Genomic DNA, 27,593 nt, shown 5'->3' with positions numbered 1-27,593 from the left:
AAAGTTGTGGGAATTCCCTGGTGGTCCAGGGGTTAGGATTCAGCGCTTTCACTGTGGTGGCCTGGGTTCAATCCTTGGTCAGGGAACTAAGATCCTGCAAGCCACGTGTTGTGGCCTAAAAAAAAAAAAAAAAAAAAAGGAAAGGAGGAATATCATTTGGATAAATTAAAAAATGACCAAAGGCTTAAATGTTAACAATAAACTATAACAAAATCCCTTACTAGGTTGATTAAGAAAAAATAAAATAAAAATTATTAAAAAAAAAAAAGTCACTGCAAACACTGAAATAGTGAACAGTGAACCACTCACTGCTCCCGGGGAAATGCAGGGTAAGGTTCCTGCCAGCCACTGGCACAACATTTGTATCAACTAATTAATACATAGCCATATTTGAGTGTTTGTTTAAAACACCTTATTTAATATATATTATTGGTTCAGTAACATTGAACTCAAGGCCAAGGGCACTATAACTCACACAGGCACAGCTGATCTAATACAGGTACTTTCTGTGTAAGGCACATCACAGCTTTCTCATGCTCACTGAACACTGGACAGCGCTTCAACACCATGCTTGGGGGCCATTTTAAACAGCAAAACCAACCAAAGGAACAAAACTGCGAAAAACATGACACTAAAAATACCCACTAACACTTGTTAACAGAATGAGAGCTGAAAGGAAAAGGCGGAGTGTTGTCTCATTTAAGCTCTGCGTGGAACCGCCACATCAGGCAACTAAAATCTTTCCACCTGGTCATGTCCACATAATGCCCAACGCCTAAACCCAATAGGTATTTGTGGAATAAACGAACAAATACGCCTGAAAGGAAGAAAGGTGCGCCTAGCTCTGGTGGATACCCGGGGTCTGGCGGGCCGGGAGGGAAACCTAACAGGGCCTCCCTTGATTGCTCCCTCACCTGACAAAGACCCCACGCCCTGCCACGTGCCTCGCGTGGGCCGAAGGGCTCCCGCTCTTGTGAAGTCACCAGGGCTAGTCACGTGCCGCCCCGAGGCCCCGCCCCTGCACTGACCTCATGGCCCCTCCTCTGACCGCATGGTTCCACCCCTCGCTGTGACGCCACGGGCCTCGGCCCCGCTCCAAAGTCTACCCGCCTCCTTCTGACAGACGCGCGACTGCGAGCTGCGGAGGTGGCTGTTCTTGCTGCTGCGGCCGCCGCGGCTGCCGCGGCGACGGTGAGTCGCCTCGACCATTCTAGACGGCTTCCCGCGGAGACCCCTGGGAGCAGGGCTGGGCACTCGCGGCCAGCGCGGGGAGGGGTACGACCTCGTACCGCGCAGCCCCCTCCCCGCCCCCGCCCGCGGCCCCCGCGCGGTGCACGCCGGGCACTGTGGTCCCGCTGGCCCGCGGAGCGCGTTTTGGACACCCGGACGGACTACATCTCCCAGAGGCCTTTGGGCTGGCCGGGGGGGGGGTGTGCGCGCAAAGCCCCGCGGGGCTGAGGGTCTTGTCCTCCGAGCGCTTGGACCCGGGCTGTCTCGGCGTTCTCTCGGTCTTGGGCTTCCGGCCTCTCGAGGTAAAGGGACCCCGGGGGCGGCGCAGCGGGCCGGTCGCCTCCTCCCAGGATGCTGATGCGATCCAGAGCGGCCTTGGGGTTTTGACGTCGTACCGTCGCTGGGTTGGCCGGGCACCCGCGGGGCTGCGGTGACAGCTTAGCTAGGCTTCGGCTGGCGGCGGGCTTGGTGCCCCGAGGGCTGCCGGCCCGCTTCTTGGATCCCGCTATCACGCCTCCCACATCCTCTGCGGGGAAGGTTGGGGAAGTACCATCCCCGATTTTCCGCAGGGGCTGTTTCCTCAAGGAGGGGGGGTCGGGAGGAGGGTCCCGGCGACAAAGAAGCCTCTGCTGAGCTCCGTGGTGACCTTGGCAGGCCAGGCGGGCCCCGCGCGGCTCTCCCTCCCCCGCCCGCCCTGGTTTGCCTACATCTGTAAATCTCTGCGCCCGCTCTCGACCGCACACGCCGGTGCCGAGGGTGGAGACAGTGACCTGGCCTATCTTTGGGCCCAACCTCATGCCATCGGGGACTTTGGTGTAGTTGAACTCACGGCGTCATGCGAGCCCGGGTTTGGGCACTTGACTTATTTAAGGGTATGCGTGTTTCTGCTTTCCTCTAAATGTTCCCAGGAGGCCTCTCAACAGGTGTCAGGTAAGGAGCAAAAGGCTATAAGTTTCTCCAGTATGGGCCTAAGATCCTCTGCATCAGAGTCATCGGGGCCCTCGTTAAAAGGGCCGATTCCGGGGACCCACCCCCAGAGGTTCAGATGTAGCAGTTATGAGATGTGCCCCAGGACTTTACTTAATAAGTTCCGCAGATAATTCTCGGGCTCATTTGGGGTTGAGAACCTTGGTCTTAGCGTGAGGAGGATGGAAGACCTTGAGCATAGGGTTTATACCAGTTTCATGTGTGTCCTGTGGGCTGCTGGGCAGGGCAGTGCCTAGCAAGTGTGACCTTGCTCCTCCGTGCTTTGTTTCTTCCCTCAGGGCTGATCTAAGAGTCTGGTGGGGAGAGGCACACCAGCTCTGCCTTGCCCTCTGCCAAACGTTTAATTATGAAAAGTTTCAAACGTACAGGAAAGTTGAAGAAATTCTACAGTGAATGCCACCTAGAATGTCCAACATTTTATTGTACTTTATCACAAATCTAACCATCCAGCAGTCCATCTGATTTTTTTGTTTTTATGTGTGTCAAAGTAAGTTGCAGATATCGGTCTGTCCCCCCCTAAATAGTTAAACATGCATATAATTAAGTAGTCTTAGAATTCTTCTTGTTTTTTAACTAACGGCATATTTGAGAGTCATTCTCTCTGCCTCCCGCCCCTGAGGAGCTGAGGACTCTGGAGGTTTTTCTATAGGATGGGCCTCTGGAACCAAGAAAGAGCTTTACATGTGCTCTTGCAAAGATTTGAAAACAGCAGGCCATGGTTCTAGAATCACCCTAAGAGCAAAAACATGGACTGTGTGACATAGAATGATACTTGAGGGAACAAAATTGTTGTGAGGGGGAACTGATGGGATGTGTCCCGATGGCCGGGTCGCCCCGTGTATTGCGTCGGCAGGAACTGACGTTAAGTCGTCAGCTTGCAAGCCATTCCTGCTCTCTACACTATAAGCTTTCCCAGTTTGAATCTGCTGGTTTGGTGTGTTTTCTAAAGCCCTAGGGGCACAGGGCTCCGTAGCCCAGTGAACAAGCTCTGAGTCCCTTGGGCCCAGGTACTTTATTCCATAGCCACAGACACCAACCCTAACCCTCTTCAGTGGTCTGAAGGGGAGAGAAGAGACAGGTCCTGTGAAAATTCGTCTCCACTTTCAGAAACACTATTCAAAGGGCACGGACGTATTTGTACTCATGTAGGACACAGGGAAGTGTGGCAGTTCAAGTCATGGCATCTTATATTGATGTCTCTGCCCTTAGGCGGAGGAAGGCAGTTGTGCCAGTGAGAAGGCAGCATGCAGTGGGAGCTCGGCCCTTAGTGGGGAGGAGAGAGGAGGAGAGCCAGGCTGGCAGTGGTGGCATGAGGCTTATTGTGCCCCACAAAGGGACTTGGAAGTGGAGTGCACGGAATGGAAATGTGCCGGTTTCTAGGATCCCACAAAGGTCTTCGTTCTCTCTTCTCTGCATAGTCAGGACTCTCCCAGACACATCTCCCTTGGAGGTGGTAGAGGCTGCAGTGCAACTTAGTGCTGCAGGGAACAGGGGGCACCTGGCCTGGGACCTGTGGCAGGCAGAGCCTCTCGCCCTGAGAGGGCCACGCAGACCACGCTAGAGGCCTTTTTGTCGCTTCCAAGCTGTGTGACAAGTCATTCGCCCTTCCAGAGCCTCAATTGCTGCGTCTGTGGTAGGTGAGGAGCAAACCCAGATGAAGGCCTGTCTCTGCTGTAAGCGCTGAGAAGATTAGGGTCCCCTAATATGAGACTGAAGACAGCACGAAACCGTGCAGTGCAGGGTGAGGAAGGCCAGTGGCGTTCTGATTCTTTCCATGAAAGCGGTTGTGATGTGTTTTTGGTAATGTTGGATCATTTTTCCAGAAAACATTTCTCATCACCTTTTTGGTACTCCTGATCTGTGGGTGCTGTGAGCTCCTGCGTGGTCTGTCCACTGGGTGATCCAGGCCATCAATTCTTACCACAAGGAGGTGTCCAGTAAAAATTGTGAAGGTGCTGGATACATAATGTGTTCAGTAAGTGTTGATTCTGTCTAAACTCAGATCTGTTTCAGTGTCTGTGTTTTTCCTTCAAGGAGAAACAGAGGCCAGGGAAGGTGGAAGTAGGTAGGGAATGGCGGAAGGGTCTCCCTGGGTGGGGTTTGAGGAGAATTCTAACCTGTTATTACTTCAGGAAGACGCGAAACGGTTGCCACAGTCCTAATTAACATTAAGAGCAATAGTCTTACAAGTTGGGGAAACAGCAGGGAATGAAGTTTTGTCTGCAGTGTGTGCCTTTTGTATGTGCTTTGTTCCCACCGGACAGAACTCTCACCTGTGTTTTGTCATTGCATGCAGTGTCAGCTCTGCAGATGTAGCTCAGGCACCTCTGAGTCTCACGGCTGAGGAAGCAGCCAGAATACCAAATGACTTGTTCAGGGTTGCCAAATAATGGCAGAGCAGAGCCCCAAACCCAGCTCTCCTGAGACAGCAGGGTCTGAAGGGAGATGGGGGCTCCCCGGCCCCCTTGTGAAAACTGCTCCCTGGACTCGACTGTGACTCAAGAAAGGGTTTCTTTTCTTGTCTGGATTTTTGGCACTCTCATCGGGAAGCCAGCACACTGCTTCTCGGCTGAGGCTGTGCTCTGGCCCAGTGGCTGTGGGTTAGGGACAGCATGGGAAGCCTTCCCTCACCGACCTGCTTATTAAACACACCTGTGCCAGGGACTGAGCTGGGTCCCAGGAAAATGAGGGGGAGAGTCCCAGTGTTCTCCAGTGGGGTGACAAGAGTGAGGGACAGAGGATCCCCACCGCAGGGAATTACAGGAGAGGCTCCATCTTCTGGAAAGAGGGTTTGGAGGCTGAAAGAAGGGTCGGTGGAAAGGTTCTTTGGTGGGGGCGGGGTTTGGTTTGTTTGGGAAAGGGCGAGTTACAGTCTTGGGTGGCTGGAGTGTAGTGTGGTAGAGAGATCTGGAACACACGGCCAAGTCCAGACTTTTCCCCTTAAACCTTGACCAGTAAACCTTGACCTTAAACCTTGACCAGTAGATGAGCTCTGAGAGCTTTGTGAACCATGGCATTCGCAAGGCTTGCTGACAGGTCAGGGTTTAAGGGGCAGAGACAATTCTGGAACATCTCTCAGACGTCCATCTTGGGGACAGGGGTACTGCTAACTGAAGCAGGGCCTGCGGGCTGGGGGACAGAGCTCCTGCCTGGGAGTATCAGCCAGGCTGTGTTATCATCCAACTGGTCAGCTGATATTTGATGTGCTGCCTGGGGCTGTGGAGAGACTGGCCCCAAACACCACCCCTGCCCTCTGGGAGCTGCCGGTCTGCCTGGGGAGGCTGCGCCTTTGATCACAGTTCTTTCCCCCTTGCTCCTAGTGACTCTTGCTCCAGTCCTGGAACCCCTGCCCACCTCCTTGCGGGCCTACCTAGGGCCCACCTGGTCCCTGAAGCCTCCCCAGGGCCCCCACCCACAGACCGCCCCCTCTCTCACCTGGAGCACCTACTGTCACGTATTCTCATTTGGGTTTTGCTGAGTATCTTTTGCAAAATTTTTTCAAGTGTGAGCTGGCTTTCCAGCTGGATCTGCAGCTCCCTGAGGGCAGGGACCAGGGAGGTGAGTGGCCTCTATAGAGGGCCTATGAAATGTTGGCTGAATTAAAGAGTCAGGAATCTTAAGTCTTTTCAAACAGGTAGTCACTTGAAAGAAAGAATAAGCAAACAAACTTGGGTAGTGATGGCTCTGCTGAATAAAATTGGCTAATCCCAGAGCTAGAGGAATTTTGTGTTGCTTACGTGACCACTTCTCAGCTCTGGCACTCGGAGCAGGCCTCGGTTTCTGTCCCCATGGAGGCAAGCTCAGGCGAGCTTGGGTCACCTGTCTACCTGCTTTGCCTGGGGAGTATGGGGGCCACACCGGGGCCCATTTCTCTGTGGTCCCAGTCACACTGGCCAAAAAGAACCTGTGCCTGCCGGAGGTGGGGGCCAAGCGCTGTAGGGTTCAAGACTCTCGGGGACCCACGTTAGTGCCCAGGCACAGCACGGGAAGCCCTCCATCTCACTCCTGCCCCGACTCTGCCCAGCCGCCTGCCCAGCCACGGGCGTGTGGACATGCTCCAGGCCTCTGCGCGGAACTACTTCCCCAGGACCTTTCCCCGGCCGTGTACATGGCTCGTGGCTCTCGCCTCACCTCCATCCTGTCTTTGCCTGAAGGTTCCCCGCTCAGAGAAGCCCTCGCTTCCCTGCTCCTCTGTCCTCTGTGGTGCGCCTCACTGGCTGACATACAATGTATTTTACCAGTTTCTGTGTTTTACAGCCCCTCCCCCACTGGATTTTGACATGAAAACTGCTTTTTCCCCCATCTTCAGGGCCTAGATGCGTGCTGGCTGTTTGTGTGTTGAATAAAATCATGTATGTGTCTGCCCTTCAGCTGTCCCATCTCTCTACTGGCTGGTAAGGCCTTGAGGTGTAGGGCCCGTGGTCTGTGTGTGCTCCATCCTCCCTGGAGCGGGGAACACAGATCTGCGTAGAGTTGAATTCCCTAGTGAACGTGCAGGGGTCAGGGCTGCAGTCAGCCGGCAGGGCAGAGGCCTCCGGTCCTGGTGCCCTGTGGAGGCCTTGGGTGGCACCAGGGGAGGCACGCAGGAGCCCTCGTTCTGTTCCAGGAGAAAGGGAGGGACTGGTCAGCTCACTTCACTTGTTTCTCTTTTTGTCCTGGGTGCAGTGAAATCCATGTACACTCACACAGTGGAATTCCACCATGCGTAGCACTTTGTTGGGTGTTCAAGATTCTGCTTAAGCAAAATTTGGAGCAACATTTTGGAAAATGTGTGAGATAAGAGATGGGGCTGAGCCAGCTGCAGTGGGAAGGAGCGCTGGTTTGAGACTCGACTCTTGTCTGAGCAGCTGGGCCAGGCTCCCCATCAGGGAGCAGCCGGAGGGCAGGCGCCGCTGTCTTGCCCGCTGTTATCTGCAGCACCGCGCCCAGGCCTGCCTTCATGGGTGCTTAGTAATGTCTGAAGACTAAACGTATGTCAGCTGAGACCTTGGACTTGGTGATCCCTAGAGACACTTGTGGCCTGAAAGGTGGCCTCTAGATGTATGTAACAGAGAGAAATACGCACATGGCCGAAAATAAGGCAACCCCAGATACAGCGTGAGCTCTCATTTCCTCAAAGAGAAGATCCAAAATAATTCTGTCCCAAAAGGCACAAGCCAGCTCTTTGGGTCAGATGTCCATTTAGAGTGGTATGAATTTAGTTCAATTTCCATATACTGTTTCATGGAGTGTAATTTCACATGCTGATTAGATTTGTTCCCCACTCAGGTTTCCCAGGGCACTTTTCCGGCTCTTCCCCTTCACCTTTGTGGACATCGTGTCCTTGTCCTGGACACTAGCCCCTCTGGATTGTCAGTGCCAGTCGTGTGAGCGCCCTGCTACACGTAGGGGCGTTTCCGCTGGAGAGTATCCCTGTACTGTTGTGTGTTCTTGAGTTTTTTCGTCAGTTCTGTATGCAGCTTCTTACCGTGTGCCCTTTCACAGGGTGTTTACGACACATTACGGCACATCTAACCATTGCAACTGTGAGGTCCTACCCCAGGAATAATTACTAGTCTGCTAGGTGTCTGCTGGCTTTGGGCTTCTTTCTTTTCACTGATTCCATCCAGGTGACCTCTAGAAGCGTGTCACGCTGGACTGGCTGCAGCTGCTGTTCTTCACCCAGCAGTGATTAGTGTAGAAGAATTGAGAGACTGCCTGCAACAGGAGGGACTTAAATGATGCAGAGGCGCTCCCTCCTTGTGCTCACGGAAAATGAGCAGTACCTCCGGGACTCAGAGCTCACGAGGGCAGAAAGGCAAAGCCGTTCTCTTGGGAGCACAGAGGTTCCCCCACCCCCAACGGAATGGGGGGACTCGGGCAAGGCCCAGCTGCAGGCTGAGTTCCTCTCCTGGGCCAGCAAGGCCAGTAGGCCTTTGTGTCCAAAATAAGACTCTTACAGCTGGATGGGGACCTTGTAGTGGCCATGTGGCTTGGCTGCACTTAAGGCCCTAGAGCTTTTTCCTGGATCAGGATGGTGTATCTTGATCTCAGATAACCAGTTAAAGTAGAGTCAATCCAAAGACTGTCCATTTGTGTCAGCTCGTGTAGGTGGTGTAGTGGTGAGCATAGCTGCCTTCCATTTTGTGTCAGCTCAACAAAGGCAGAGTTAAGGACTTTTTCTTTTCAGGGTTCCACTTTGATTGCCTAAGCGATGGTTCTTTAGATTCATTGCATTTCTAAAATTAGTCAGCCTTCTGGTTACCAAACCCTGCCTGTCCAGCAGGTGCAGATGACTTGTTTATCCACTCGTGGTTGCAGCTGCATCTGTTTTCTGCCCTTTGCTCCTCATCCCCCTCCTGTCTGTACTTCCTTCTTCTGTGTCAACAGTAGAACATGCGGAATCCAAGCTCCTGAGCTTGGTCCTGCTTGGGAGGCGGCTCAGAGGGCAGGAGGAGACCTGTGCTCCCAGCGCCAGCTCCAGCTAGTGACCTCAGTCAAGCCCTGTGATGCTGTCAGTCTCAGTTCTGTCATGTGTCTATTGGGATTTTCTCACCTGCCTCCTCTGCCGGTGACTTCCTGCTGGCTCTCCAGGCAGGGTCTCTGAGGCTAGAACTACCTTGGATGGCCTTTATGTCCCAGCTTCACAGGTCTAGACCCTCAATTTTACTGGAGCACTGGGAAGTGACTTGGTATAGAGAACTGACCTGTGTTACCAAATTCCTACAAAACGGAAGCAAAGACCACTCCAACTCATGAGAGGGGAACAGCCCAGTCCTTGGGTTTGCTCCTTGGAGCATTTCTTTCCCTACAGACAGAACTAGATTATGGTCAGAGACACCTTTTCTGGACTGAGGAGGAATACACATAAATATAGCACACTTACAGTGAGCATTTTGAGGAAGGAACCAACCAAAGGAGCTGCCCACCCTATAAAAACTAGAAACTACACAGAAATAAAAAGTTTCTGTATGTGTGTGTGTGGGGGGTGTGTGTGTGTGTGCAAACAAATCATCCAAAATCTCACTGTCCAGAAAAAAACCACCCTTAACATTTGGTGTGTAATCTACATGTAAATACACACGTCTCTCTGAGAAGGGATCGCACTGTACATGCTATGTGGTGCTCTATCAAGTCCATCTTTCTATGTTAATAAAGGTAGATCCACATCATTTTGAGGGAGTGAATATAGTTACATCGTATAGGTTAACCAGATGGGTAACTAGTCCCTTTGGTTGAACATCAAGACGTTGATATATAGAAACATTTTTACATGTGAACCTTTGCTCATGTGTTCGTTTATTTCTAGGACAAATGCCTCAAAATGGAATTAATGTGTTAAAAAGAATGTACAGGAGTGAGATTGTCCTCCAGAAAAGTTGCATGAACCCACTGTGCTGTGGCCCAGGTGCCCTTGCCTCTGTCACGGGGAGTCAGAGTGGTTTGCCATGGCTCTGACCAGAATTCAGCGTGATGTAAATTGTGCATTTATGATTGTCATCATCACAGTTCCTAGAAGTCTTACTACTTTCTAGCTTAGAACCATTCTTTGAGTCCTATCTGCCTTTTGATTTTGCTTCTGATTAAGAGCAACCAATGTATTCTCTTTTCTGTTTTATTGTATACTTCCTTTTCCCACACTCTGCTTGCGTCTCCATAAATACAACTATTTGTATTTATGCAAGCCATGATTTGTGTTTATTGAACACTATGTGACAGGCTCTGAGCTGCGTGCTCTTCATCCATGACCTCATTTATGCCTCATCACAACTCGGTGGGTCAAGGACGGCTGCTGCCATTTCACAGATGAGAAAACTGAGACTCTGGAACATTAGGTGGCCAGATGGGTGGGACCTAGTGCCTGGGTACCAGCAGGCAAGGAGTCTGCCCTTCCTGCTTGGCCTGTGACATCAGGGCTCAAGCCTCCCCGGGGAAGGGCATAGGCTGTGGTATTTGGGGCCATTGGCTTAGGCTGATATATCAGCTCCGTTGAGCCATGATACTCATCAGGGAGAAGAGTATAGGGCTGGGTGGGAGGAGAGCAGACAGATGGGAGAACCAAATCTACTTTCTGGTCCTTTCCATGTCTTTAGCTTGTTTTGAGGTGTTTAGAATTCCCAAGGCATCAGATACACCCAGGTTCAAGCGTAAAAATAAATGGTATGCAGCCACCAGTGATGCTATCTGAGGGAGGGATTGTCTCTCTTGTCCTGCCTGCATCTTTAAGGACAATGGAAAAGGGGCTGAGTTCAAGATTTCCAGTCCCACCAGGGCTGAACTTGGCAGCCTAGGGGCCTGCTCGGCAAGGCAGTGTGAGCTAGAGGAAGCCAAGGCATCGGGAAGTCCTAATGGGAGCTTTTCAATGATGGACCACTTGTTCACATACCTTCAGGCCCAAGGAGCACTATTTATTTTTAATGGTACTTGTTTTCCTTCCTTGTTAATAACTAACTGGAAATTTACCAATTACAAGTAGATTCTGGCTACCTTGGATTTGAGAATTACTGGAAAACTGGCTTCTCTGTTTCTCTTTGATATTGAGGTCTGGCTGCATTTACTAGGAAACTCACAGTAACCCAGCTAAAACAAGTTAGTTTGTTTCTCACTACAAGATAGGTGAGAGAGGTGGTCCATTCAGTGCTGGAATGGTATCTCCATGGTCATCCAGGGCCTGGGTACCTTCAGTTGTCCTTATTAGCACGGCTTCCATTCCCAAGGTCACCTCGTGGTCAAGCATGGCTGCTAGGGCTGTCACATCCATCTTCCTGGCAGCAGGCAGGAGGAGGGCCTGAGGACATGGGCTCCATCTCCCGGCCGAGGTGGCTCCCTTTTAGCACCTTCCAACAAGAACATATGTCACTCTACTGTGACTCATTGGCCAGAACTTAGCCACATGGTCACATGACTGTAAGAAGGGCTGAGACCATCTTAGCAAAGATACTGCTGCCCTGAATAAAAATGGAGTTCTCTGGTCCAGGTGGGGAAACCGAGGCGTGGAGAGATTATATAGGGTCATACAATCCATCGGTGGCGCTCTTCAAATTTTACTGCTGGTCTAGAAAGGAAGTCAGTGTCTTTGTTCCTGAAGGCTGAGTTGAGGGGGTGGTGCATGCGGTGGGGGGTGGCTGCTCAGAGGAGAAGGGCTGGGGTGCTGCTGTGGGCTGCGTGGCCTGAGGTCCTTATCCTGCCTACTGGCCCAGGTCCTCTGTCCCCACAGAGGTCTGTGGTCTGCAGGGCAGCCCCTGCGCCTCGTACCTCTGAAACAGTCCTGAGGCTCGATGGCTCCAGGCTGCTGTCTGGCCACCCACGCCGGGCGCAGCCTCCTTCCTGAGGCCTTGTGACTCACTGTCCTGCCCCTGTCCCGTCCTCTCCTTTGCCTGCTAGTCTCATTGACCCCACCTCCTCCCCCCGGCTTACTTGGAGAGTTGCTCCCTGACCCCCGGAAAGGGTCTGATCTTTCTGTACTTTCACAGTGTACTTTCTTGTACACCACTGGTTTCACTGTGTACTTAGGTTTGGTGTTTCTGGTGTGTATTTGACTCCTGTCTCCCCCACTCAGTTGTGAGCTTCTGGAAGGCAGGGACCGAGCCACTCACTCCCTGACACTTCCCAGCCTGTGCCCAGCGCAGAGTAGGTGCTACACAATGATCAGCACCAACAGACCGTTGGCTATTCCCAGAGGAAGTGCCGTCCCCCTCCAAGGGCCTCTGTTAAGTGGCCACCAAACAGACTGTCCTTAAGCCCACCCCTGGGAACTTGGGAGAACAGGACGGTACATGGCGTCGCCCAGGGAGTCAGCGGCCATCCCTGGTGAATAAGCCCCCAGCCACAGGGACACCTCACACTGCCTGGTCCTTCATGGTCCACGCAGCCTCTACAGTGGGCAGGCGGGCTGTGGACGATGTGGGCCAGGCCCCCTTGCTCAGCAGGGCTGAGTGTGCTCCCCGTCCCCCATCCTCTGGGTGGGCCCAGGGGACCCCCCCAGGGCACTTGGCTTTCACCCCGGGCCTCCACCCTTCGCGGAGCAGTGAGCGCCTCCTTGGTTCAGCAGATGTGAGGCTGTGGGCAAGACAAAAAGCTGCCTTTCAGTTTCCCTGGCAAAGCCCAAAGCCCCTCTGGCCAGACGCCTGGAACCTGCCTCCTGGGGACAGAGGAGCCCCTCTGAGGCCAGCTGGCATCCTGGTGCCGTGGCTGCCGGAGGGTGGGGGGTGAGTTCCTCTGGCGGGAGGCAGTGGGCAGGCCAGCCCAGCTCTGGGAAACTCGGCCCTGCAGCTGCTGCCACTAGGGTCTCGGGTGGATGCCAGTGTCTGGGCAGAGTGCCCTTCCCGGGGCATTGTAGCCCATGGAGCTCCAGGGCAGTTGCCTGGAAGGAGCGATGGCCCTTTGGAATGATTGCTAGTATCTCTTCCTTTCCAGAAGTCGTCTTAGGGGCTCACAAAGCAGTTGGCCGCCACTTGGCCGTGCCACAGTGACCTCTTCCGGGCTGAGCCGCTCAGGCTGGGCTTGATTACGAGTACCCCGGGATCCTGGGGGGGAATGCACACCAGGATCCCCGCTCCTATGGGAGCAGAAGCTGCCATAGCAGAGGCATCAGTGCCTGTTTTGTTTTCCTTCCCGTTGGAAGTTGTTCACAATAATTGACCACAATAGCAGGTGCCATTTATTCAGTGTTCTTGTGTGCTCGGCCTCAAGCTACTGCTCTGGGTGTTTTGCTTACGCTGTTTATTATAAAACTTGCTCCAGCCCTGAGAGGTAGGCATGATTATCCCCATTTACAAACCAAGAAACTGAGGCTCAGTGAGGTCACACAGCTGGAAAGTGGTGGAGCTGAGTCTGAACTAGTCTGATGCCTCCTTAAAGCCTTGCACGTTGCAGCAAGCATGTCCCTGGGGTGGGGCCTCGGTGTGACAAACAGCCAGCTCGGAGACTCACCGGCACAGTCCACTCTCAGTCCTGGGACTCTCGGTCCCTCTGGCCCTGACCCTGCTCTGCCTGCAGGTACACTCTTACCGGCTTGGGGGTTCTTCTAGCCCGGCAGCTCTCGAGAGGTGACGGACGTGCAGTCTCCTGGAGGCTTCCTGAGACCTTCTGGGGCGGAAGGTCAGAACTCTGTTTATAAGGACACCAAGACGTTATTGGTTATATTGCCTTTTTCGTTGTGTTGGCATTAGCATTGGCGGTGCAAGAGTAGCGGGACTTAGCTCTGCTCAAGGCGTGGCACCCAGCTGTGCTAGTCATTGTTGTGGTTGTGTTCACGCCAGTTTCATTTAAGAAAAAGCAGTAAAAATTATTGAGTTTATTATCTGGACCCTTGAGTACACATTTTTTTAATGTTTTAATGAAAGGACGCACATGAAGCATGCTGGAGACCTCAAGGGGAAGCATGTGTGCAGCTGTTTGAGCTGTGAGCTGAACTAGCGTTTTCATGGAGCTCCATATTTATTTAAAACAACTGACACACAGACTATGGTTATTCAGACTTGGGGATTTAGCAGACATTTTCTTGAAAATGAACAAAGTGAGCCTGCTAATTCAAGGGAAACAACTGACCTTTTGTTTTTGTATAAGTTGCCAATGATAAATTTGTTACTGTTTCCAATGATAAAATTTGAGCTTTCAAGTGAAAATGTCAGAATTTTGGAAAACTTGTATCTGCCACAGTGAGCTTGACAGCTTCCCAGTAGTTAAAGTCTTTTCTGATGGGATTGGTGGTGATACTAACAATGTGATTTTTTTGAGGGAGGCATATCTCATAATGAGATGTGTTAACATTGCTAGATCTACATCATCAGGGCTCATAATCATGGACCATTATTTTCCAAATGACCCATGCATGCTGTTATAAAACGGGGCATGTGTAAAAGATCCATTCCAAATACAAGGTGGCCCGATGATTTTCAATGTAATAGGAAAAATTTGTTGTTAAAGATTCAGATTCCATATTGCAACTAACCTTTAAGAAGCTACTGCCACCTGTCAGGTTTGGGTGTAGTGTTGAAGAATATCCACAATTACCTGAGAAGACTATTCAGATACCTCTCCCTTTTCCAGCTACTTACTGTGGGAGGCTGGATTTTCTCATACTTCAACCAAAACATCACAACAGATTGGATGGAGAAGCAGATATGAGCACCCAGCTGCCTTCTCTTAAGCCCGACTTTTTTATTTTATTGAAGTATAGTTGATTTACAATGTTGTGTTAATTTCTGCTATACATATATATTCATTCTTTTTCATATTCTTTTCTATTATGGTTTATGACAGGATATTGAATACAGTTTCCCGTGCTATACAGCAGGACCTTGTTGTTGATCCACCCTTTATATGATAGTTTGCATCTGCTAATCCCAAACTCCCAGTCCTTCCCTCCCCCACCCCCACCCCTCTTGGCAACCACAAGTGTTCTCATGTCTATGAGTCTGTTTCATAGGTAAGTTCATTTGTGTCATATTTTAGGTTCCACATATAATTGATATCATATAGTGTTTGTCTTTCTATTTGACTTAGTATGATAATCTCTAGGTCCCTCCACGTTGCTGCAAATGGCATTATTTCATTCTTCTTTTTTTAAAATTAATTTATTTATTTTTGGCTGCATTGGGGCTTCGTTGCTGTGCACGGGCTTTATCTCTAGTTGTGGCGAGTGGGGGCTACTCTTCATTGCGGTGCACAGGCTTCTCATCGTGGTGGCTTCTCTTCTTGCGGAGCACAGGCTCTAGGTGTGCAGGCTTCAGTAGTGTGGCACGTGGGCTCAGTAGTTGTGGCTTGCAGGCTCTAGAGCACAGGCTCAGTAGTTGTGGCACAAGGGCTTAGTTGCTCCGTGGCATGTGGGATCTTCCTGGACCAGGGCTCAAACCCGTGTCCCCTGCATTGGCAGGCGGGTTCTTAACCACTGTGCCACCAGGGAAGTCCCTCATTCTTTTTTATGGCTGAGTAATATTCCATTGTGTATATGTACCACATCTTCTTTATCCATTCATCTGTTGATGGACATTTAGGTTGTTTCCTTGTCTTGGCTGTTGTGAATAGTGCTATGAACATAGGTGTGCATGTATTGTTTTGAATTATAGTTTTGTCCAGACATATACCCAGGAATGGGATTGCTGGATCATATGGCAGCTCTATTTTTTGTTTTTTGAGGAACCTCCGTATTATTCTTCATAGTGGCTGCACCAATTTACATTCCCACCAGCAATGTAGGAGGGCTCCCTTTTCTCCACACCCTCTCCAGCATTTGTTATTTGTAGACTTTTTAACGATAAGCCAGACTTTTAAAGGGTTTGCAAAAATGTAAAACAATGTCCATCTTCTTATTAAATTTGTTTTGGAAAGTAGTTATTTAAAAATTTTATTTATGTTAACATGTAATGAGTTAATCTTTTTAATGAATAAATACTTCTAACAATTCCTTATTTTTTATTTCTAGTAAGGTAAGTATTGATAGATATAACTCACAAAAACAATCTTTTTGGAGTCCTCAATAATTGAGTGTAAAGGGGTTCTGAGACCAAAAAGTTTGAGAACCGCTGCTCTAGCAGACCCTGGGGGAAAACTGATGTCAGAAAGTCCTCCTTCTGGGTGCGTCCTCTCCTTTCATCTCTGTCTCATCCCCCACATCTGTCCTCAGTCCTCCAGCAACCTGCACTCATGTACAGATGTGTCTCAGCTCCAAACTGCCCTCCCTGCCCTCCCAGTCCTCCTCCAGAAGGCAGTGTGGGTGTGTTTCCTCAGCAGAGACTGTCTGGGGTGGGGGGACCGGGGGCAGGGTTGGCACCCCCATGGTGGTGTGCAGGACAGCTTAGACTACAGAATGGAGTTTGCAGCAGCGGCTGAGCCAGTGAGGGGTGTATCCTGCTGGCCCGGTCCCAGGCCCTCCCAGCTCCCACGGGGAGCCACCTGGGCCACCTCAGGCTGCTGCCAGTTGGCCGGGCTCTGGCCCTGGGTCAACAGCAGCGCTCTCCACAGGGCACAGTGAGTAGCTGGGAGCAGAGCAGAACGCCAGAGCCGTTTCCCAGGGCCGGGAGGTCTTGTGCTTTTAACTCCACTCGGGAACATGGGGAGACCTGGCTTTGCAGAAAGTGCCCGGCCCTGTGTCCTACCCCAGAGGCCCCAGTGCCTGCTGCTCTGGGGAAGGTGAGATGAGATTGCAGCAGGGAGTGGGTCCAAAGACAGACAGACAGACGTGGAGACAGGCTTCATCTCACTTTAGGGTGACCGGAATAATTCCCTCCTACATAAGAGCACCGGGGGTGAGGTGCTAGGCTGTGCTGGTTGTGGGGGCAGAGGCCAGATGCAGCTTTTAAGTGGCCCCATTCCATCCCCTGGTGGAACAGGGTGCAGGCCCTCCCTCTCCTCTCTCCCATGTAGGGGATGATGGTCCCAGAGCTTCTGGACACCCCCTTGTCCCTTGGTCTGTCCTCGGCTCCTGAGGAAGCTGTGGGCTAACAGCGCCTCTCAGCTTGCCAGCCACGCGCCCCACGCTGCCTCCCCGCCCTGGCCACAGTCAGGACATTCCTTTCAGGCTAGGCCTCAACCTGAAAATGCAGTGGAGGGGACACTGATCTCCTTTGTCAGTTTCATCTTCGGGGCCCCGTGACAGGTGCCCCAGGAATCCAGCCTCTGCCCTGCACACATTTCCAGCTCCTGCTTAGTTCCAGCCCAGACTTCAGCTTTTCGAAAGTGCTCTGTCTCCCAAGGCCAGTGGCTTCTGAAGTAGGAGCCGTCAGGGCTGGGGCAGCGGCACTTCGCTTTCATCCAGGGTGAAGTGGAAATTCCCCAGCATCCCCAAAACTGCCTGAAATCAGGTAAGCAGGAATTTAAGGCTCCTTAAAGAGGAAATCCATGAAGCCTGTGGCAGAGTAGAGTCAGCTCCCAGGTCCTGGGCGCCCTGCTCTGCACCTTACACCCACGTGCTGCTGGGGTCAGCACCTTGGCTGGCCAGCTGCTGAGCGGTCAGCTGGATCGCTAGCTCTCTTCTCAGAGAATTTGTGTTTTATCAGTACTATGACTGGGTAATACCTCTGCATCCACCAAGTCCAGAGGGCATAAAGGGGTGTGCTGTGTAACATCCTCTGGGCCCCCCGGGAGCTCCTGTTTGGTTTATGATAGACTCATGATGGCTCTCAGACAACTCTGTTTCTTCACAGTCTGTAGCTACAATATCTAAACAGAAGGCTGAGAGGCCTGTCTCGGGTTTCAGGGGCTGCAAGTTGGCTTCATTGAGCTCCCAGGACCATGGGCCTCCCTCTCCTCTGTTGGGAACTTGTGGCCCTTCCTGAGCCTCTTTTAACAGACGCTCCAGCACCTGCCCAACAGTGAAGTTGCCTGGGCTGTGATCTCAGATTCTACGCTTGCACTTGTAGCTTAACTTGAGCAGTGTGCATTGTTTTTTTTTTTTAATTAATTAATTAATTAATTTAAATTTTATTTATTTATTTATGGCTGTGTTGGGTCTTCGTTTCTGTGCGAGGGCTTTCTCTAGTTGCAGCAAGCAGGGGCCACTCTTCATCGCGGTGCGCGGGCCTCTCACTATCACGGCCTCTCTTGTTGCAGAGCACAGGCTCCAGACGTGCAGGCTCAGTAATTGTGGCTCACGGGCCTAGTCGCTCCGCGGCATGTGGGATCCTCCCAGACCAGGGCTCGAACCCATGCCCCCTACATTGGCAGGCAGATTCTCAACCACTGTGCCACCAGGGAAGCCCCAGTGTGCGTTTTTATTGGAAAACTGTTTTGCTTTTGGACACGTGCCTTTTTTTTTTTTTTTTTAATATTATTGCATTCTTGAGGTTTTTGATTACACCTTAGAGACAATGCAGTTTTGTGGGAACACACACATTTGATTTTATATTGGGAGGCACTAGGGGAACTGGGGTTTGAATTCCTGAAATCTTCGTGAGCCATTTTTCAGAAACCTCTCTTTCGTATTGGAGGGCCCTGCCCCCCAGTCTCTGCCACAGTTCAGGAAGGCAGCTGCAGTGTGGGTGTGGGTGTGGGTGTGGGTGTGGAGGGGAGGGGAGGAGACAGGAGCAGCTGGGCCATGGTGCAGTCAGGGCCTGGAGTGGAATGAGTGTCCTGCAGCAGTGCCTGCTCTAGGTTCTGCTGGACACCAGGGGAGGCCTCTGCCCTGTGTGCAGGGCTTATGCCATCATTATGATGGTGGGATTCCAGAGTGAATTCTTGCACTCTAGGAGATGACGGAATTAGATCCAGAGAGTTTGGTGACAAGGCAGGCCACGCCTACGTCCTCAGAAGTGTATGTGTGTGCCTGCTCCCCAGACATGGAGGGGCTAGTTCCTCCCTCTTAAACCCAAAGGTGCTCAAGCACCTTGCCAAGCACAGTGCAGCTCTTCCCGGCCTGCTCAGCGACCCAGGACCCGCCAGTTTCCTGGTGAGCCACCCCCAGAGGCATCCCTGATGGGCGGAGCATGGCAGTGTGCAGCAGGTGCCAGCCTGGGTTCTAACAGACTCAGCATATTAGAGTTTTCTGCAGACTCGAGTCAAGCTCCTTAAGGAAAGCTGCCTTTTTCTCCCATCGGGGTGGCTGTGGCCGCTGGCAGTGGCCTGAGCAAGGGTCCTCAGGCCCAGCATGCACATCCAGTGCCCCTGGAAAGGGACCTTCTGTGACGTCCTCTAGAGGCTCTGCTGTTTACTGTTCTTGACCCTGTGCTATGAGGAGTCACCTGCAGGTGGGGGTGGAAGAGTCACGCCAGGGTCTTAGGCTTGGCTCAGCCTCTAATAAGCCATGGGACCTCAGACAGGTCCTGTCTTTCCTTGGCCCCCATGTCTTCAAAGGATAATTATAAGCAGCAACTCACAAGAGCTGGCATATAATTGATAAGCACTTGGGAAGATGTCCTCACTCTTAGTGATCAAAGAAGTAAACATAACCAAGTGTCATCTTAACATTACAAATCATAACAGTAGTATTCAGAGTTTGCACTGTAAATCAGCATCATCCTTCACAGAAGGCATAAAATGTCCATACCCTTTGACCTAATAATCTCACTTCTGACAGGTTTAGCCCAAGGAAATAATCCAAGAAAGGGAAAGAGCATTAGCCAAAGGTGTTCCAGTTTTTTATGAAATAAGGAGCATTCTAAATGCTTTAATAGGGATTGGTCATGTAAACAGTGATGGGCCCATTTTTGGAAATATTAAAATCTATGGTCATGGAGTCTTGCAAGATGGAGGAAATATATGTGACACAATGTTAAAAGGATTTAAAACTTTTTCACAACGGCAACTATATAAAAATATAGGTGCCTATACATGCAGACTGGCAGGGACATGCAGAGACTGGCTGCATTAGGGTGATAAGGTTGGGCAATTTTGTTTTCTTTCAGTTTAATAGGTTTTATTGATATACAATTATCCACATACCATACGATTTCCCCATTTAAAGTGTGCAATTCAGGGACCTCCCTGGCGGTCCAGTGGTTAAGACTCCGTGCTTCCAATGCAGGGGGCACAGGTTCAATCCCTGGTCAGGGAGCTAAGATTCCGCATGCCGCAGGGCATGGCCAAAAAATTAAAATATTTTAAATAATTGTGTGCAATTCAGTGGTTTTTAGTATATTCACAGAATTGTGCAACCATCATTAGTCAGTTTTACAACATTTTCATCATCCCTAAAGGAACTCCGTAATTGCCGTTCTATGGCCAGCCCCCCAAACCCCTGGAAACCACGAATCTGCTTTCTGCCCCTATGGATTTACCTGTTCCAGACATTTCATATATGGAATCATATAATATGTGGTCCTTTGTGTCTGGCTTCTTTCACTGAGCATAATGTTTTCAAGGGTCATCCAGGTTGTAGCTGTGTCAGTACTTCATCCCTTTTCATGGCTGAATAATATTCCACTGTATGGAAATATATATATATCTCCAGTTTGTTTATCCATTTATCAGTTGATGGACACTTGAGTTGTTTACACTTTTTAGCTATTATGAATAATTCTGCTATGAACATTCTTGTACAAGTTTTTGTACGGACATGAGTTTTCAATTCTTTTGGGTATATACCTAGGAGCAGAATTGCTGGGTCATGTGGTAACTCTATTTTAACCTTTTGAAGAACTGCCAGACTGTTTCCCAGAGCAGCTACACCAGCAGTGTGGGGGGTTCCAGTTTCTCTACACGATACTTGTTATTATTGTCCTTTTCATTTTAGCCATCCTAGTGGGTAGGAAATGGTACCTTGTAGTTTTGATTTGCATTTTCCTTTTGGCTAACAATGTTCAGGTTCTTTTCATGTGCTTATTGGGCATTTGTTTATCTTTGGAGAAATGTATGTTCAGATCCTTTTGCCCATTTAAAAAAATTGGGTTATCTTTTTTGTTAATGAATTAGAAGAGTTCTTTATATATTCTAAATTGTACAGGTCCCTGATAAGATACATGATTTGTAAAAATTTTACTCCACTGTGTGGGTTGTCTTCCCACTTTCTTGATGGTATCCTTAGAAGCACAAGTTTTAAATTATGATGAAATCGATTGTATCTTTTTTCACTTTTGTTGCTTGGACTCAGTTCCTCTGGCCCTGCCACTGATTTAAATTTAATATTTAAACTTACTGACTCCAGGCTCCCTCTCCCCTGGCAGGATTGTTTGGGGCCCTCCATCCCCACATCGTTCTGAACTTAACACTGTTGGGCTCTAGGAGGGAGCTACACTAGGAGACTTGCTTTCACTGTATATATTTTTTATACTGTTTAGCTTTTTTTTCTAGTTCGTATTATATCAGTTTAAAAAAATGAGTCTCACTTTAAAATGCTACTAATTTTTAGCCTTTTATGCTGCTGAATAGAGTGAAGGAAGTGTCTTACTAAAGGACACAGAATGCAGACCCAGGGGCGGGAAGATGGCCTGCTTCCCCCCGCTTCTCCCCCAGTACCCGGCAGCAGGTGCTCAGCGGACCTTGTGAAGGAAATGACCAACGCTACCTCCTTCCTTCTCGCCCCATCCACTCCCCGACCAAAACAGCGCTGCTGCCGTGGGGAGAAGCCCTTGGTTCTGACTCCTTCCCACAGGGCATGTGGACGTGGGGGGGCTGCTCTGGGCCTGGTGGGGAGTGCACAGAGGACTGGCCGTGGCCCTGGGGAGACAGCAGCTGTGGGGAAGGGAAGGGGGGGCTGAGGAGTGGGTAGGGACACAGGATGGCGCTGAGCTGGGCAGCGGGGGAGACACCAGACATACAGTACCGAGGGAGTGTGGCTGCGTGGGGCCAGGTGCCCAGAGCAGCCCTGCCCCGCTGCTGAGGGCGCTACCTGTTCTCCCCCTGAAACAGCTCCCCAGAACCCTGTGTGTCCGCCCAGGCCGGCAGTAGAAGGAGCCTCACCTGCCTGTCTCCTCTGAGTACCTGGGATTGGAGGTAAAAACTCTCCCAGACCCCCTCCCACAAGCAGGCCACAGTGCCCTGGCGTGGAGTCCAGCCTGGTTCTCCCTAAGTTGGAGGGGAGTAGAGGACCAGTGACCAGACTGCCCTGTGAGAAGCCCTAGATTAGGTTCCCGAGCTGCTGGGTTCTGTCCCCTTCCCAGGGCCACCCCACCCTCTGGCTTTCACAAAGGAAGTGTGGGTGACCCCTGAAGCTGGTAGTTTCTGGGGGTTGGAGGATGGTGGCTCTGGGCTGGGTTACCTCAGCAATGGTGGGGCATCTCCAGGGCCTACAGGGAGCCCAGTCTGCTCTCTCAAAGGAATTGGTCCCAGCCCATCACAAGCGTGGAGATTTATGGGGAGGGGAGTGAAAGGTGACCTGAGCCCCGAGGGCAGGGGACACCTGCAGGAGGAGCCACAGGAGGCCCTGTGTGCTTGGGCTCAGCAGGGGTGGCTCTGAGGATGACCACACACCTTGTGCTGCAGCCCCTCATCACAGACCAGTGCCTGACTGGCGGTGGGGGGTGGGGGGTGTGGGCTGGGAGCATACTTTGCATCTTGGTTTGTCCTCCAGGGTCCAGGAGAAGCAGCAAAGATGTCGAATGAGCCACCCCCTCCTTACCCTGGGGGCCCCACAGCCCCCCTTCTGGAGGAGAAAAGTGGAGCTCCGCCCACCCCAGGTAGGGTTCAGTGCTTGATTGCTGTCCCCTGCCCTTTCCAGCTGCCAGGAGCTGGTGCCTGGAGCAGCCCTCTGCCGATGGCTGGAGCCCTCTGAGCTTCCTCTCCCCGCCTCTCTGTGTCTCTCTCTGTCCAGGCCGCACCTCCCCAGCTGTGATGCAGCCCCCACCGGGCATGTCACTGCCCCCTGCAGACATTGGTCCCCCACCCTATGAGCCGCCGGGTCACCCAATGCCCCAGCCTGGCTTCATCCCCCCACATGTGAATGCAGACAGCACCTACATGCCTCCAGGTAAGCTGGAAAGGAATCCGCTTAGCCCAGCACCCAGCATGTCACCTGGGTTGCCAGCCAGCCTTTGCTGCGGGCAGGTAGTCTGTGTGGGTGTTTAATATAAGGGCGGGGGGCTGACAGTGAGTCTGGACCGTGGACATGGGAAGGTGCCCTAGAACACGGTACAGGTTCTGTGAGCCAGAGGTGTCCCGGGCCCTGCCAGGGGAGGGCTGGTTCCTGGAGGTGCTGCCAGGAACCTGAGTCCATGGTGGAGGCCTGGGATCCTGCTTACCCAGCAGCTCTTGAGAGAGACTACACAGGCTGGAGAAGGGCCCTGGTCAGGTGGGCTGGCCCCTGGCACCACAGTGCAATACCTGATGCTGGTGGGGAGGAGAGGCTGGTGAGAGACAAGGCTTTCCCTCCTGTGGTCAAGGTCCTTGAGCACAGTTCAGTCCCCTGTGTGTCAGAGGCAAGGGAGCTCAACGCATCAAGCTAATAAGACCGAGGAGAGGAGAGGTTAGACCTTGTTCCCAGCTCTCTGCCCTATCTGGCTGGGCCAAGTAGCTTCTCTGTCTTGGTCCCCATGGGACAGGGACCAGGAAAGGCTGGGAGAATGTGGATGGTTACTTTGGCCCAGGGCCTGGTCCCCAAGGCTTCACCCTATGTCCTTGGGTGCTGGGGGCCTCAGGGCTTTGTGCTCACCTCTCACATGGGGCAGGTGGCAAGGCAGTGATCTGTCTTTGCTCCATCTTCCGTGTCATTCCAGGTTTCTACCCTCCTCCAGGCCCCCATCCACCCATGGGCTACTACCCACCAGGGCCCTACCCGCCAGGGCCTTACCCTGGCCCTGGGGGCCATACGGCCACGGTCCTGGTCCCTTCAGGGGCTGCCACCACAGTGACAGTGCTGCAGGGAGAGATCTTTGAGGGTGCACCCGTGCAGACGGTGTGTCCCCACTGCCAGCAGGCCATCACCACCAAGATCTCCTACGAGATTGGCCTGATGAACTTCGTGCTGGGCTTCTTCTGCTGCTTCATGGGGTAGGTGGTATGGCGCTTGCTGGGTGGGGAGGCTGAGCCCACCCACCACCACGCTGGAGTAGCCCCCGGCCCTCGGCGCCTTTTCTTCAGGCCTCCCTGTCTCTCCCCATCTCCGATTCAGGTGTGACCTGGGCTGCTGCTTGATCCCCTGCCTCATCAATGACTTCAAGGATGTGACGCACACGTGCCCCAGCTGCAAAGCCTACATCTACACGTACAAGCGCCTCTGCTAACGGAGCTGGGACTGGACTCCCCACTGTCAGTCTGGCCCCCTGTGCTTTGCTCCCCGCGCTCAGTGGCTCGCTTCCCCGCTCCCACTTGGGGGTGGAAGCCGTTCCACCAGTCCGTCCCCTGGAAGTCTTGTCCTCTTCGCCTTGCCCTTCCCTGAGCATCTGACTCTTTTGGCAAAAATTGTTGGATTTTAGGCCAAGGGTCAGCAAGTGGCAGGGGGATGGCACTGAGCTTGTGTGCTGCTGGTTTGCTTGGTGTTTGTGATCAGAAAGATAAGCAGGGAATGATCTCACATGGTCTCCCTGCTGGGGTCTCTTCCTCCATTTCTGAACCAGGTACAGGTTCGGTCCTGGGTCTTCCTGGGACCAAAAGCAGCCAGAGCAGTGGCTGGTTCCCCAGACCTGGGGCCTGCAGTGGGGCCTAGCCTGTAGCCACAGTCATTTCTGATCTGCTGGGCTGAGAGTGGGGGATGGACCCAGGCAGGCCTGAGTTTGTTTCTGGAGTGCTAGAGGCAGGTATGATGGTCAGAAGGAATGACTCTGGCCCTCAGAACTCAGGAACTCTTAACAGTGCCCAGAAGCCACCTGGGGTAATGTGGATGTTGGCACACCTGCAGGCCATGGGGTAAGAGATTGGGCCCTAGCTTGCCAAGAAGGGACTCTCCTCTGGCCCCTGCCCAGCTCCCTTTCCAGCCACACCTCTGTGAACCCCGGTCTTTGCTAGGGCCAGAAGGAATGCCCAGGAGCCTAGCCCATCTGTCTATACCATGTCCTTGCTGCATGTGGGCACAACCTCTGTGGGGTGTGTCCCAGCTGGGACTAGAGGTGACAGAGAGGAGGGGCCTCCTTGCAGGCACACTCAGATCTGCAGTGCACTCTCCACGGATCCTCTTCCCAGTAAGCGCTGCACCCTTTGCCCTGGCTGGCTTGCTGTCACCTGTCACTGTGCTCGCTCCAACAGCGGGCACTGCAGCAGGAGCAGCTGTGGCACTGGACGGGGGACAGGCTGGGGACGAGAAAGGAGCAGCCGCAAGTGGCAGAAGTGCCCTGGTGGACACCAGCCCTGCCCTGGGCCTGAGCCCACACTGTCTATTTCCTGAATGGTTTGTCTGTGAACTTGCTCACGTGGACCGCTGTATCCTGCTGCCGCCCCTCTCCTGGTCTCGCACTGCCACTGCATGGCCTCCTGTCACTGTGAATCGTGGCTGGTCTCAGTTTATAGTTTCTCATTAAATTGGCCCTTTCACTCCCCTGCCCGAGGCCTCTGCTCTCTTGCCTGGCTTCCTTTTGTGAGGGAAAGAGGGTGGGGGGTTGAGTCCTCAGGGTGTCGGTGCTTATGCCAAACCGACCATCCAGGGACGACACTGCTATCTCAGTCCCTAATTAAACCCGCCAGAGCCCAGTGTGGACGAGCCCTAGGATTCCAGCTGTGACTGCGCCAGGAAGTTGGCTTCATGGCTCTGTCAGGCCGCCTTACTGATAACATGTAACCCGCCTCCACACCACGCATCCACCCACGGGGTCTGCAAGCTGGAGACCCCCAGCTAGAGCTCAGGGTCATCCCACCCTGCAGGGAGGTACCCTCGCTCCCTTAAGCAAGACAGAGGCACTGGGGTTGAGGCTACTGGGGGTGGGCAGGCAGCTGGGCCCGCAGGTTCTGGCCGGCTCTGCCTCTGCCCCTCATCTGACTTGTGAAGGCAAGTGGGCTCGGTCAGTTATTGAAAAAAGTGTCCCCACCATTGAACCCTTTTCTGAGTAAAACTTTCACAGATCCTCAATATATAAAACAGGTAATAAATTCCTATTAAAATAAATACTTCATTTCTATGTTAGACAATGAATTATTATATAATTATATGCTCTTATCTTAGTTATTAAAAAAAAAATTCAAAAAGTAGGAAAACTCCAAAGCACTCTGAGAATTAGAAAACCACGGGACCACATGGACTTTAAGGGTCTTTGTGAGATGGTCACAGTGACTCTGCCCTGGAGAGGTGCGCTGCTGGAACGTGACCAGCAGTATTGGGAGCACGTGAGGGGCTGCCAGGGGCCATCGAGAAGGATGACATCACACCAGGAAGGAGGGAGGCAGCTGTCAGAGTCCATTTTATTGAGTGCAGTAGCATTTCCACAGGTCAGAGGAGACAGGCCACGGGCAAACAGACCCCACTCAGGTTTCTGCTTGAGAGGCATGAGGACTGGCTACCCAGGACGGAGCTCCCAGGGCCTCTGAGGCAGGGTGCGAGCCTGGCTTCTGTCCTCTTCCTGGCCCCCGCCCCCAGGAGAGGTCCTGCAGAAGAGCAGCCACATCTAGGGAGCCCCCCAGACCCCAGGGCTATGGGAGCCTGAACTTGCTAGCTACCCCACTCCCAGCAGGGGAAAGATACCCACCTAAATGCCGACACGACGAGAAAGAGCAGAGGGAAAGAGCCTTGGGGTCAGAGGTGTGGGTGCCCCGGCAGCAGAGCTGGTTCCAGAGGCCCAGACTGGCCCGCTGAGCTGCGCTGGCTGCTCCTGCTGCCATGGCCTGGGGGCTGCAGGGAGGGTGGGCCTGCACCCAGGTCAGCATTTGGCCCGCAGGTGGGATGCTGACAGGCAAAGGCTTTAGCATCTGGCTTTTACTGGTTGCTTGTTTTCTCAAGCCCAGCATTAAAAAAAAGTCACCTGAGGTGGTAGTTTGGTCGTGGGTGGAGGTGAGGGCGGGCCAGTGGTCAGGAGGAGGGTGCCAGCGTGGGTGGTGGGTCCTTCACATGTAGTACCAGGCCAAGAGGCCGGCAGCCAGGGCCACGCTGGCGGCCAGAATGAACTGGAGGCTGGGCTTGCTCAGTACAGCCAGGACTGTTCGGAAGGGGCAGCTGCTGCCCTCCAGGGCACCTGCATGGCAGCACCAACAAGGGACATGGCATCAGCGGGGGACACGGACACAACCACCCTGGGGGGAGCTCAGGACACACGAGACCTACCTTTGTCTTGTTTAGCAGCGTAGTAGGGGCATTTCCGCACATCTCCTTTCCCATCGTGCACAGGGAGCCCGTCCTCCAGGGTCTCTTTGGCCAGCAAGGAGCCAGCCTGGTCCAGTTCACTGAATATCTGCAGGTGCAGAGGATCGACGGCCATCACTGGACTGCGTATCCTCTGTTTTCAAAGAAAAATCTCTCTCCCCCGGACACAGAGGGAGCTGGAGCAGGCGAGGCTTGCTCAGGAGTGCAGAGCAGCAGCCCCAGTCCGTGCCCCGCCACCGAGCTCTGGGAGGTGTGGCCGCACCTGTGCTGCCCAGACTGACAGCCCACAACTGAAACTACCAGGGAACAGATAGGAGGAGAAAGCAAAAGCGCTGCCCCAAGACACTGTGTGAGCACTGGTACTTCCCTATTTCCAGCTGCTGGGTATTTTTAGCAAGAAACAACAGAAAAAGAGGAACATGGGAGAATGAGGCCCTGACAGGGCTGACCTAGCCTGAGTGGCCCTCAGAGGCCTGCTGAGATCAGAATAGAGGGCTGCCAGGCCTGTGGTCAGGCTGGCGCTTCACCACCTCCCGTGGCAACTTTCCTGGTGCTGAGGGCTGGGCCTGGGCTCTGGACACAGAATCAGCCTCCCCAGACTTGGGCCCATCTAACAGCTACTTGTAAACTGAGTCATTCTCACTCTCCTTGATTCTCTCCCTGAACTTATCAAGTAGGACTTTTCATAGCAATCCTTGCTAAAAAGGGGAAACCCATTCCTTAAGACCAGGATCCTGGGGTGAGAGGGAGGGAGATGGCTCTCTCCTTCCCAACCCCTCAATGTGCTGGGGCCTCGCCTTCCCAA

At 52.5% G+C, this 27,593-nt stretch overlaps 2 protein-coding genes across 11 annotated transcripts in view; one reads left to right on the top strand and one right to left on the bottom strand.

Annotated features, from left to right (window-relative positions):
• The first annotated feature begins 1,048 nt into the window (after positions 1-1,048).
• Positions 1,049-25,040, top strand: CDIP1 (cell death inducing p53 target 1). Of its 4 annotated transcripts, none has more exons than XM_082362232.1 (6): positions 1,049-1,191; positions 21,481-21,564; positions 22,142-22,247; positions 22,382-22,537; positions 23,283-23,556; positions 23,678-25,040. In XM_082362232.1, the coding sequence occupies exons 3-6, from the start codon at positions 22,163-22,165 to the stop codon at positions 23,787-23,789; spliced, it is 627 nt and encodes a 208-aa protein (XP_082218358.1). In that variant the 5' UTR covers positions 1,049-1,191; positions 21,481-21,564; positions 22,142-22,162; the 3' UTR covers positions 23,790-25,040. The 4 variants fall into 4 exon arrangements, with proteins under 4 accessions (XP_082218358.1, XP_082218359.1, XP_082218360.1 ...); XM_082362231.1 differs by lacking the exon at positions 1,049-1,191 and adding an exon at positions 1,422-1,532; XM_082362233.1 differs by lacking the exon at positions 21,481-21,564 and having other exon boundaries at positions 1,051-1,191.
• HMOX2 (heme oxygenase 2) overlaps positions 1,546-27,593 on the bottom strand; it is a 50,529-nt gene continuing 24,481 nt past the window's right edge. For 5 of the 7 annotated variants that reach the window (XM_082362200.1, XM_082362199.1, XM_082362203.1 and 2 more), the window contains 2 exons: positions 26,750-26,876; positions 25,868-26,660 (listed from right to left, as the gene is read on the bottom strand). In XM_082362200.1, the coding sequence (XP_082218326.1) occupies positions 26,533-26,660; positions 26,750-26,876 (255 nt within the window). In that variant the 3' untranslated portion in view covers positions 25,868-26,532. Of the gene's footprint in view, positions 11,034-25,867; positions 26,661-26,749; positions 26,965-27,593 lie in introns of those variants that run through there. The other 2 variants (XM_082362201.1, XR_014236052.1) reach the window with 2 other exon arrangements.

This window comes from Balaenoptera borealis, assembly GCF_965194805.1.
Source record: "Balaenoptera borealis genome assembly, chromosome: 16".
In the NCBI taxonomy this organism is placed as follows: domain Eukaryota; kingdom Metazoa; phylum Chordata; class Mammalia; order Artiodactyla; family Balaenopteridae; genus Balaenoptera; species Balaenoptera borealis.
This window is presented reverse-complemented; position numbering and strand designations above follow the sequence as displayed.